General features: G+C 39.2%; 2 protein-coding genes across 4 annotated transcripts in view; one reads left to right on the forward strand and one right to left on the reverse strand.

Moving 5' to 3' along the window:
• Window positions 1–1,452: 1,452 nt before the first annotated feature.
• On the reverse strand, window positions 1,453–10,054 carry LOC111865467 (F-box-like/WD repeat-containing protein TBL1XR1). The gene is made up of 11 exons (XM_023853539.2): window positions 9,887–10,054; window positions 9,313–9,458; window positions 9,012–9,156; window positions 8,643–8,784; window positions 7,963–8,101; window positions 7,722–7,883; window positions 6,058–6,240; window positions 4,918–5,120; window positions 3,574–3,739; window positions 3,368–3,469; window positions 1,453–2,120 (listed from the first exon to the last, which is right to left on the reverse strand). The coding sequence occupies exons 1-11, from the start codon at window positions 9,954–9,956 to the stop codon at window positions 2,091–2,093; spliced, it is 1,488 nt and encodes a 495-aa protein (XP_023709307.1). The 5' UTR covers window positions 9,957–10,054; the 3' UTR covers window positions 1,453–2,090.
• A 71-nt stretch (window positions 10,055–10,125) lies between these two features.
• Window positions 10,126–12,347, forward strand: part of LOC111865466 — a 22,616-nt gene continuing 20,394 nt past the window's right edge. For 2 of the 3 annotated variants that reach the window (XM_023853535.2, XM_023853537.2), the window contains exon 1: window positions 10,295–10,825. In XM_023853535.2, coding sequence (XP_023709303.1) covers window positions 10,700–10,825 — 126 coding nt within the window. In that variant the 5' untranslated portion in view covers window positions 10,295–10,699. Of the gene's footprint in view, window positions 10,207–10,294; window positions 10,826–12,347 lie in introns of those variants that run through there. The other variant, XM_023853536.2, reaches the window with a different exon arrangement.

Below are 12,347 nucleotides of genomic sequence, written 5' to 3' on the forward strand. Positions count from 1 at the left end.
TTACAGTTTTCATGGCTTTTCACATGTGTAAATGAGCCCATTAATGCTTGCCACAAGGAAAGGTTTGTTCAGTGTTCCTCTGAACAGAATGGCCAGGCATTTGGAAGTACACTGGAGGGGGGGGGGTTTGAGCCTTCTTTCTTCTGTGGTCTCAGTGCAGCTAGACATGCCAGTTAGCAATATAACTACAGTGCATGTGTTGTAAGATATCAGAAATGAAAATCACAGATTTATTCATTGTCTGATGATTATTGCTCCAAAACTCAAAAGCAGAGTTAGTGTACTGGACATTGTGATGTCAGTGTTGCCAACAGTTATTTCTGTTGTCAAACTGCTTCCATGTTACTTGTTTGACAGGTGCCAGCAAAGCTGATATGTATGATACTGATTGTGTGACAGAACACAATTAACAGTTCGTGGAAAGCTAACAGGATTATTTTGTATTAAGAAGAACCCCATTTGTTCTAACATCAGTGTAACTCTCCCAAGAGTTTCTTGTAAACACATATCTCCAGTTGTCACACATCCTTTGTACTAATAACCCTGACTGTGGACTGAGATTCTGGTAGGTCTTAACACACGTCAGGGGCCACTAACAGGTGAGATAATGCCTAGCAGAACATGAGTTTGTCAATCAGAGATCACATGTAAGTTGCTTCAGTTTTAATTGAGGTTTCTATTAATAGGCCTGAGCTGTTACATAGCCCACATTTTGCACTAAAATTAAATATCATGTTGTCTCTGCAGTTGCTAGGCAACTTAACTGGTTTGTGTATTTAGTGCAGAAGTAGTTTTATGTTCATGTCCATTGCTTGGCAACCCTTAAATGGATCAAGCAATTCCTGCACAATGGTAGGTAAGAAGATATATACAGTGTGTGGAATGTATGTGAATACTGCTGTCAATGACATATTTGTGATCAGTATAAACTATAACCGTATCAGATTCCAACAAGTGTAATGCCAAATGGGTTGGCACAATGGTAACACCCTTTACTTGTATTCGGGAGGTACCCGGTTTAAGTCACAGGACATTGGCATCCTGACAGGTTTATTGTGGCTTTTTTTCCCCAGTCGATTGCAAGGATACTATCTCTAGTAGGTCGTGACCACTTCCGTCCAAATCCTCAGTTCATTAATCATCCTTCAAGGAGCCACTAATCGTGTAAATATTGAAAGCATCATTAAATAACCCACCCAACAAAAAAACACCTAATTTGTGTTACTTGATCTACATAACCTCATCACTTGGCATAGCTTCATTAAATTATTTCTTCTTCAGCTGTTGCCAGTTTGTCCCACTGGGCTGTACTTATTCACAATTGACTTCTGGAACTAGAATTCTTCTAGACATACGGGATCAGGGTACCGTAACACATCTGCATACACAGTTGAGGCTCCACCTCCACTCCATAAGTTTAAGCATACTACATTTATATATAAAAACCAAACATATTCTTTGCAGTAGTTTTCAATTTTATTGCATAATATACAGTTACAGAAACGGTGTGCAAATGTATACTGCTTTTCTTCATATAAATGCTGAGATTGTACTTAAAAACAGGCCATGGCACCTCCTGGACCTGCCTTTTCTAAAGCAGTCTTAACCTTGTGGGCATTGCAGTATGTCACATTGAGGAAATCCTCAGTAACAGCAATCTCTGCGTTGTGTGATCCCACTTCATATATTGTGGAGAAAGTTCATTATCAATAGCATCTCAAACCACACTTTGCAACAACAGACCACAGTCCGCAACTTAACATTACAGATCCATCAGAAGTCATCTTTATCGACTGTCAGCCACAGAGTCTGTTGTCAATTTTTCAGAATTCTGTCCTTATTACTGTGCATACACTTCACTGTTCAGTGATGCACTTATGTCAATATGTATGCAATGTGCTTATGGCCATTCCATCCCCTCAAATTCTGACTGAAATGGGTTACCATCAAGACAGTTTCCAGGCTTCACATTAACCTATCATTGCCATCCATTCATGCCTTTGAACTCATTTTCATTTGATGATTCTGTATTCTCTCCATGGGTATATCACCAAAAAGCAGTAATAGCTAACATGTGTTACATCAGATCTTCAGAGTTTGCGCAGATCCAACACAAACACCTGGAAACAAAACAGTAGCATACAGACCCCATCTGTGTTGTCTGGAATATGAATGAACTGTGTGAGAAGTTGCAGCATCTGAGCTAATCGCAACATATTCAGCATATAGCACGGAATGGTAGGATGAATATTACAAATAGGAAAGGATCTGGAAGGAAATGGTTGTAGTCTGACTGAAATACTGCTCTCACATTTACCTGGAGAGACTAATTAAAGGTGCACACAGACATTACAGCTGAGCTACAGTGGTACCACTAGACCAAACCTGTCTGATGTATGCTGAAAGCTAGAATTGTGAATTCAGAGAAACAGCCACTGCGTAACATGCAACACTGGAGTAACTATGGGAAGCAGTGTTGTCTGTGCTGATAGCTATGTCACACGATAACAGAAAAACTGTTGGAAGTGACGTTTTCTGTGCAGTCTGTGCCGACGTTATGTAATGAGGATCAGCTGCCATTACAACAGAGTAGGAGCATCCATTGTTGGAAGCTGCTACCAAGCAGTGTGATAGTGGCTTGTAAAGTGGAGCCACAAGACGTGTGTTCAAGTATACAGTAATTCTGATTACCAATCTAAACCCCCTCTACAGTCAGTCCACATGACGATATAAATCTTCACCTATACCCAGGCAGATTACATATACTTGGCTTCTGGCATTAATAGACTGCACTTAAAATGCTGTTCAGTTTCTTGCAGAAGTGAGCTTCATAAATACACTCCACCAAATATGAGGTGACCAAATCAAGAAGAGTGAGATGGACAGGGGTTGTTGTATATGTGGGATTAGAAATGAACACATTTTAGTTGGAAAACATAAAAGGAAGACCATTTGCAAGATCTGGGTATGATAAGACATGATGAATCCTAAGGACACAGTGTCGAGGTGTGGACTGCATTGCATGATTCAGAACACTGATAACTGGCAAACTCTTGTGAATGTGATAATGAACATTCAGTTGCATAAAAGGCAGGGAATTTACAGAGTCAGCTTCTCAAGGTGGATTCTGTCGCATGGAAATAATTCACTAATTTCAGAAGCCGGTTCTACTCCAACCTTCACAGGCTGGTTGTCATCATACCAACAGATGCTGTCAGCAGTCACTGGACACTTGGAAGAGGTAAGGGATGCATGAATGTAGTATGGCCATAAGTTGCTTCTTGTTGCATTTTATGAATAATGCCAAAAGGTCAGTTAATTCCATCATTCTGTGTAGTACACTGATGTGGACCAACCACAAACTTACACTTCCATCAGATGCACTTGCCCCAACTTTGTCACCACGGGAATTCCAACAGACTTCAAAAATACCTCCTGTTCCTTTGTAACTATGTACAAGCTGCCCGCTCTGCAAAACAAAGCATTGTGTGAGCAACTCTTCTGTTCTCTTAAATACTGCACCTTACAGGCAACAGGACGCTAAAATACAACATAGTCAGCAGTCTACCTTACCTGTGTGGACCAGATATGCACACACTTATCGAAACTACCAGATGCTAGAAATTTGCCATCAGGAGAGAACGCCACACTGTATACCGGCTCTGTGTGCTTGGTAAGTGTGTGAATACAAGCGCCATGGTCAACGTCCCACAGTCGAACAGTGGAGTCAAATGAAGCACTGCAAATTATGATAACTATGTAAGACCCATAGTACTGCAAGATTTAAAATCCTATGTTTTGAAGCAGTAAAGGTATATTGACAAAACAAATTAATTTAGGGGATCAAGTAAATTATCAATCAGTTGGGACTGATACATACAAATGAATTTTTCTGTCAACAAGTCAAAGGTCCCAAAATATGGTGTTCTTACTATCAAGTGAACATTCCAACTGTCCTCACAACTTCAAGCAAGTGTTAACCCTGGTGACTCATATTAGTATACAGGGTGCCACATCTGTATATACGAGGGGGGACCCAAAAATAACCGGAAACGACCTGTTGCGTGCACATGCTTTGTACTTACGAGTTGTGCTGCTAGGTGGTGTTAGCTGGGGGTCTCCTGCGACTGTTAGTGAGCTGGCGTCAGTCTGAGTTAAGTGGTTTGTCTGTGGTGCTCTGTTGTGTGCGTTCCTGTTTCAACCCTTTGGCGATTAGTGAGATGGCCGACCAGAAGGAACAAAGAGTGTGCGTGAAATTTTGCTTTCTGTTAGGGAAAACTGCAGCCGAGACTGTTGGGATGCTTCGGCAAGCCTTTAATGATGATGCTTTGGGGAAATCACAGGTCTACGAGTGGTTTTCCCGTTTCAAATCTGGCAACATGTCAACAGAAGACATGCCACGCCCCGGGCGTCCTTCGACAGGAAGAAATGACGAAAACATTGCCAAAATCAAACGTGCAATTGATGAAGATCGTCGAAAGACCATTGACCAACTTTCTGAGGAAACGAACATCTCATGGAGCACGGTCCAGCGAATTTTAACCGAAGGTTTGCACATGAGACGGGTGTCTGCAAAATTTGTTCCTCGCTTGCTCGGAGATGACCAAAGAGAAAACCGCGTGAATGTTTGCCGCGACTTGAAGAGTGAAGTGCAGTTTTCCCTAACAGAAAGCAAAATTTCACGCACACTCTTTGTTCCTTCTGGTCGGCCATGTCACTAATCGCCAAAGGGTTGAAACAGGAACGCACACAACAGAGCACCACAGACAAACCACTTAACTCAGACTGACGCCAGCTCACTAACAGTAGCAGGAGACCCCCAGCTAACACCACCTAGCAGCACAACTCGTAACTAGAAAGCATGCGCGCGCAACAGGTCATTTCCGGTTATTTTTGGGTCCCCCTTCGTATGATTACCTTGCCAAGATAAGATTCATGTTTGGGTTGGGAGTGCCTGGACCTGTGGGGCTCCATTTGATCGTGTAGATCTCTTTGCTATGTGCTTGCAGGTCATGGACACAAGTTTCCTGCTTCATGGACCAGATCTTCAATGTCATGTCATCTGAACATGATGCTAGAAGGTTCCCTTGTGGATCCCATTTTATTGCATTCACCTCATTCTGTGAAAAGAAACATCTGTACATTATGTTATAGTCACTCCCTGGTCAACCTAATTTCTCATATATTCCTACAGATGGCACATGGAAGTGTCCAATTTTTGTCAAACGGCATCATAGATGGACTGAAAGTACTGATCTTCCAAGTAGATTACATTATGAAAAAATGGTCACAACCTATCTTAAAATATTAACATACATCATAAATTACATGTATATGTACAATGGAATCCCCATTTAATGTTCAATTTGAGATATTCTCTCATTTAAGATATTCTTCGATGTAATGTCTGGATACACAGCTCTGAAAATAAACCTTATATGGTGGAAAGGCCTGAAAGAATGCATGCAGAACCTTAGTCAGAATAGGTGAGCAGTCCACTAATAATGCAATTGGAACTTTCCAGCTGCCTGAAATCTGTGTTTCAATTCTAGGATGAACAGTTTTATAAAGAACAAGCAGGAAAGCAGAAGGTGACTGTGCAGACACTGGCACACAAGCAAGCAGCCTTCTCTCAGCAAAAATATCCAAAGTCAGTCAAAATACTGTCATAGTATAACACATTCATACACAGTTTGATATGGTTCACTTTGTGGACACACATTTTATGTTAAAATAAGATGTGAATGTCACTGGAGTAAATGTAACTTTTCTTATGCTAATTAAATAGTGTTCAATCCTCAACATGTTTTGGTCATAAATGACCATCTTCAGTGAACTTCAAAAAGAAAATTCATCTATTAGTTCAATGTCAGTTTATGATTTCCGAGCACAGAGATGATGACTAATTTCTTTACAAAGAAAAAATCCTTCTGCCAAGCCTGGACAAGTGTTCTTCACTACAGCTGTCCCATCCATCTGTGAGCCTGACCTGAGGACCTCGAACGGTCTACACACACTCCCTCAGAATGACATCTAACGTATAAAACTAGGACATACTGTGTGGCCTTGGAATGATTTGATGGGTTTGTCGACACTCAGCTTACAGACGTGAATACACTGATCAGTACTGCAGGATGCAAAGCTCGTATTGGTCTGCCAGTCAACATCCAGCGCAGGGGCCGAGTGGAATGAAAACTGTTGGGTGCACTGTCCAGATGCTGCATCCCAGATTATAGTTGTCTGATGGAATGAAATGGAATTGCAAATATGTTTAAATACTGTCAATCTTGGAAATGCAGTTCCACGTAGGATATGGATAGCAACTTTCTACAAAGTTTTCAATATACACTATTTTAAATAAAAATTGTATCTGAATGAAAAAAAATACAGGTTTAAAAGAGTAACCTGGTGCTAGTAAAGCAAACAGTCCCCACAAACTATAGCTGGAAAACTTAAGAAACCAATATTCAGCATTCTGGTTAATAATTCAGTCCAGTTAGAACTGATACCATCTACAAAATCTAATGTTATAATTTTAGCGTCCTGTTGCACTGATTTATGTCCATGATTTATTCCAACCGTCTTACAGTGCATACACTCATCCACCTCACTCTTCTCTCCTGCACTACATGTTTCGGCACAAAGGTGCCACACGCAGTCACAGGAGCAAGACACAACACAAAGCACAATACACACGAAAGTAGGAAGAGTGCTCCAATAGAAGAGGATAGGTGTGACTCGCGTATTGAGATGCGACGTAGGGATGAAAAAATCCTGAACAGTTTTAATATATTTAATATTTATCAATATATATGATGAATATATATTTTAGTTATTTTAGTATGAAGACGGCAAGGCATGCAGTGAAGTAGTTTAACGTAAATAGAAAAGCACCTGAAGATGGCACCTTTGTGCCGAAACATGTAGTGCAGGAGAGAAGAGTGAGGTGGATGAGTGTATGCACTGTAAGACGGTTGGAATAAATCATGGATACAAAATCTAATTTGATTCATATGCACGTAGCATTTTTAATTTCAGATGGATGCATGAGTCTGAATCAAGTCACTATCATTTACATTACTACCTCAGTAACAAAAAGAAATAACCAGCACTTTATGCTGCCTTCAACCCTCTGCATGCCTCAGGCTGCTTAGATCAGCTCAATTTTGATCACTTAGCACTTGCCAACAGACAGAAAGTGTAAAGTGCGATATACCATTGTTTACAGAAAAGAACACGCTTTCACACAACTGATACTTGTGAGCACTTGAAGTGTTGCTGGTTTTTCTGTGCAAGACAATTACCTCCAAGCAGCCCTGGCACTTCTAGCAGGTACTTCTGTGGCAGGGATTGGCAGTCAGAGGACTAAAGATATTTCATTCCTATTTAAAATAATTAATGACCACAGAAGGGAATTCTCCATGTAAAATTATGTTTTTGGATTCATATCTTCCATAATTACACTGAATTACATCTTCTGGTTTTGTCTTCCAAATGATGGCTGTTTCTTACATTTTAGTGTTCACAGTTTATCCACCTTTACTTCCATTTAAATTATGTGCACAGTAGACACCCAAATTGTGAGAAAATTGTACCACTGTAAAAGATATATTCACATGAATATGGGGAGGTTATGTTCTCAAAAGAGAAGTCTGTTCCATGCAATTCAAGCAGAACAAGCATCACTGTATGGAATCTCCACTAATTATGATGCCACTTACCTTATCAACTCCAGCACTAAGAATATAGTTGCCTCGTTTGTTCCATTTTAATGCAAAAATTGGTCCTTTATGCTGTCCAAGTGTGCTAGCAAGTCGTCCATCTGTTGTCCAAATGCGAGCATAGCCATCATAAGAACCAGTTGCTAATAGGGTCCCATCACACTGCCCACAGAAGACAGAGAATTTGTTAGCATATATATCACCCTATCCTCGATAACATCACAGCTGTCAAACTACCTACATTCCAGTCCAGGGAGGTGACATCTTTGTTGCTTGGAACTTCTGTTCCCCCTTTCTGGATACAGTGGCGTAACACCAGCTGATTTGGAGAGGAAGAGTTGTCACTCATGTCCCAAATACGTGCTGTACTGTCGCCGGACCTGAAACACCAGTTCATCTTAAGTTCTATATTCTTTTTGTGAATCTGCAATGTCCATTTGATGATGGTGTAAAGTTGTAAATTATAAGTAACTACATTGTGGCCATGAGAGTTGCAATGGCTCAGTACAATACCAGGCTATGGGCCAGGGTTCAATTCCCATGCCTATCACTTTTATGTGTCTTGAATCTCACTGTTTTACATAATTTGAAATGTCCTCTTATTTTTTATGTCCACATTGTAAATAAGGTGACCTGATGTTCTCAGTGTGAAACATCAAAATCTCAGCCAAAATGTCCCAAGTTTTATCCATGGTCAGTTTTTGGCTGTTTTTCTGCTGTCACTTTTACAGTTTCGGGAATGTAAACCACATAAGACACCCTGTAATTCAGGGCCCAGGTTAAGCCGCAGGTCCTCTCCATTGACTATCATATGACTGGGATATGACAAGTATCCTACCTCAGAAACATGCCAGAGGTCAAAAAGGCCAACAAGTCATATCTACATGCACACATACATATGTATATACAATAAAGTCCTACCCTGATGCCAGTAAATCAGTAGTCGGATTCCATGCGCAGATGAAAACCTCCGATTCATGGCCTCTTAATACTGTAGCCTTGCTTGGTGGGATTTCAATACTGCCATCAACTTCCATATTTTCAGTAACATTTGATGTCACCGCTGAAAAACACAAGTCATTATTCTGTTTCAACAATACAATACAATCAAATCAATTACACTCTTCTGGCATATGAAGACTTGCAGTCTGGTAGATAGATATCGATGTTTCTAGTATCCTGAGGATGGAGGAAGTATGTTACCCTCTAGTGTTGGTACCTATCTACCAAACTACATGGTCTGACTCTAACCTCAATATTCATGGATATGAGAACCTCATGAACTGTTACCTTCTTCACCATTTGTGTCTTGCATTTCAGTTTTAACAATTTGCTGTTTCTGTTGATTCTGCTGATTCTGACGACTTGCAACTACATCAGGCATTACTGCATCAATCAGAGACAAACTTTCCACTAAACGCTGCTCTGTTCCATCCTAAAACATTTAACATTACAACTAAATTTTAAGAAAAACGGTTTCTTGGTACTGGATTCTTGGAAGTAAAATCTATGTATTTTGACATCAAAATCTGCTTGATTCTATAAACTATCCTTAAACTGTAAACAATATAAATTTTAAATAAATTGTTACTTCTCCAATGCTTATTTCTGCTTCAGTATACTGCAATCCTTTTTGAAGTATACTGAGAAGGGCAGCTGGGGGTACTAGAGCTCCATTAATGTTAGACTGTGAAATGTGCGATTCAATACCAAATGTGTAGGCTGAATGCTGGAAACCTGTGAACAGGAACAAGATTACTTCTAGCATGGAAACAGGTTATGTCTGGTCTGTAAGTAAACTAAAACGTACTTAAAACTGGTAGCCTATGTCAAGGTTGTATGAAGAAATATATTTTTCTTCCTCTATTCATGTTGCTTCCACTTAGTGCGTATGGCATCCGTGAAATGCTTCGTTTCACTTCAGTTTCCTAATACTAAGACAATCGGCTCAGCTCCTTGGGCGGGAGATCAACCCGTTGCAAGGCCGCAGCCTAACATAAACACAGAATAGACACAGACATCCATTCCTTGCGTGGGATTCGAACCCACGAACCCAGTGTTCGAGTTGGCAAAGACATTTCATGCCTCACAATCACGCGATCACTATGGTCGGCATAAATATGAATGTTCGTGCATACATTCGGTTTTCGCCAAAATTATCTCACCTGACTCTTGGAGATATCGGTAAACAAGAAAATTAACCTCATCGCTTGAAAAACTCATTGTCACAGTCATCAAAATAGTTTATTGCGACATCAGAAATCTTATCAATTGCTCATATATCTGTTTTCTTTTCAATACGGTGAAAACAAAATTTCAGCCACAGCTCAAGGACAACAAGTGACAATGACCGCATACACCAACTGTTGAAAGTTACAATCTCTAAATGGCTAAAGGGAATGCTTGGGCATATTAAAAGTGATTGTTTCATTCGTTTTAATAATAGTAGTGAGACATATTACAATATTTGAAACAAATAATACAGGTAATTATGAAGAAGTAAGCTTTAAGAAAGTTAAAATTCTAACCTAGCTTAGTGGAATTGACTTGATTCGGCCATTTGTTTGAGACCCAAAACGTGGAATAAATGATATAACGTCCGGAAATTGGGTTTAATCCAAGTCTTCTTTATTTTTCTTTTATTTCATGAACAATCGGATGTCCCATATACCTATCCAAATCCCAGAAATCTGTATGTTTATTTCCTACATTAATTTAAAAGGTTTAAGGAACATCCGTTTATTCATTTTCAAGCCATTACTTATCTACCTACAGTACTGCCAACCACGAAGACAACAGCGTAGCGTTTCGAAATTCAAAACTTGACAAGTGATTGTAAACATGCATTATATTGTAATATTAGTAACGATTTTCTCTCTGTATAGTTTGTCAAGGGCTTTTCGCGGCCGACAATGATATCAGAGCTGTGGCATAACTATTTTTCGTAGTAAATAAGCCTATGTTGTAATATACGGAGAATGTCAATTAACATCTCCGTCCATGGGAGTCCGACGAACATTCGAAGAAGAAAGATGCTGCTTACAGATATTGAAAATCTGAAGAAGAATGAAATAAATCGGCGCCGAAGATTACGTCTGGAACAGGTAATAAAATGTTCTTTCTTAACCTTTCTGGAAGGTTACCATGAAACCAAATAATGCTTAGAACGCCTAGGTTATGACAACGTACATATTATAAGGTTGTTATGAACCGTGGAGGTATCCATGATCTGTTGTCCGAAGCAGGATACACCTTGGTGAAGAGGAGAGGTGGACACAGAATCATATGCCTGCAAAGCATCATACCCATTTAATTAAATAGGTGTGTTCCATAGTAATAATGTTGGAGGATCATGCTGCTAACAGTGAGGAAGAGGCTTTTCCCTACCAATATGTATATCAGTGACCTGTGGTCATTCCCTGAATTCGTCCCTGTAATGGAGACATGTAATTATCCAAACATGACAAATTCAAATCCAAATAACTAACTGCAAGGAGCAGAGTACTTCTTGAAAAGTTAATCAGTAACTCCACCTTTTTTATTGAACCCATTGGTTTACAAGAACCTGTCACTGGGCTTTTTGTAGTTGGAAGAACATGTCCAGTTCTAGTGTTTTTACAGTGAGGGGTTGTTAGCTTCCTGCTGGAGCATCAGCACTTCTTGGCTTTGCAACTGCTTGTTCGGTATATCTTCAGCTACCTGCTGTATTCAGAGTCTGTTTCTTCCATCTGTTGTGATGAAAAGTTTCCCACTTGACCTGGTATTCACATCCAAATATAACAAAACAAATACCAGCATACACTAAATCAGGAGGCAATGTATTCCTCTGAAACATCAGGTGATTTTCACTAGACTCCATGAATTGAATTGAATTGAATTGAATTGAATTCATTTGCATTCCATAGATCCTAAGTAGGTTAATACCTCTGGATATAGAACAAGTCAAAATAATACCTACTGGTACAGTAATTTTATCTTAAACTAATATAGCTTAATTCTACATTATTCTCTATTTACATTGAGGTATTCGTCTACAGAGTAGAAGGAATGAGCATGCAGATATTTCTTTAGCTCTGATTTAAAATATTTAGTATCATTACTCAAGTTTTTGATACTTTGTGGGAGACTATTATACACTTTTATGCCAGAAAAGCGGACTCCTTTTTGATATAGAGATTAAGTTTGATGAAGGTAGATGGAAGTTATATTTTTGTCTAGTATTCATGTTATGGATATTGGAATTTAATTCAAATTTATTTTTGTTGTACACAACAAATAAGAGAAGCGATAGTATGTATTGTGATTGAAGAGGGAGAATTTTTAATTTCTTAAATAAATCTCTACATGAATCTCTACTTCTATGTCCTGTAATGATTCTAATTATATTCTTTTGTATCTTAAAAATTTTTACACTATGTGAAGAGTTCCCCCAGAATATTAATCCATAGTTCATAATAGAATGAAAGTAGGCATGGTAAACCATCTTCAGTGTTTCCTGTGGCATAAAGGGCTTAATCGATCTCATTGCATAGCAAGCTGCACTTAATTTAGGTATAGTTCGTTCTATATGTATTTTCCAAGACAGTGTACTGTCTACATGTATTCCAAGGAATTTTGTATCAGGTG

This window comes from Cryptotermes secundus, unplaced genomic scaffold (genome assembly GCF_002891405.2).
Source record: "Cryptotermes secundus unplaced genomic scaffold, Csec_1.0 scaffold454, whole genome shotgun sequence".
NCBI classification, from domain to species: Eukaryota; Metazoa; Arthropoda; class Insecta; order Blattodea; family Kalotermitidae; genus Cryptotermes; species Cryptotermes secundus.

Coding starts and splice junctions, on each gene's coding strand:
- LOC111865467 (XM_023853539.2), bottom strand. CDS start 9,956: ATGACTGTGACAATGAGTTTTTCAAGCGATGAGGTTAATTTTCTTGTT. Junction 8,102..8,642: donor ACTGATTTACTGGCATCAGG/GTAGGACTTTAT, acceptor CTGGTGTTTCAG/GTCCGGCGACAGTACAGCAC. Junction 7,884..7,962: donor TCACCTCCCTGGACTGGAAT/GTAGGTAGTTTG, acceptor TTCTGTGGGCAG/TGTGATGGGACCCTATTAGC.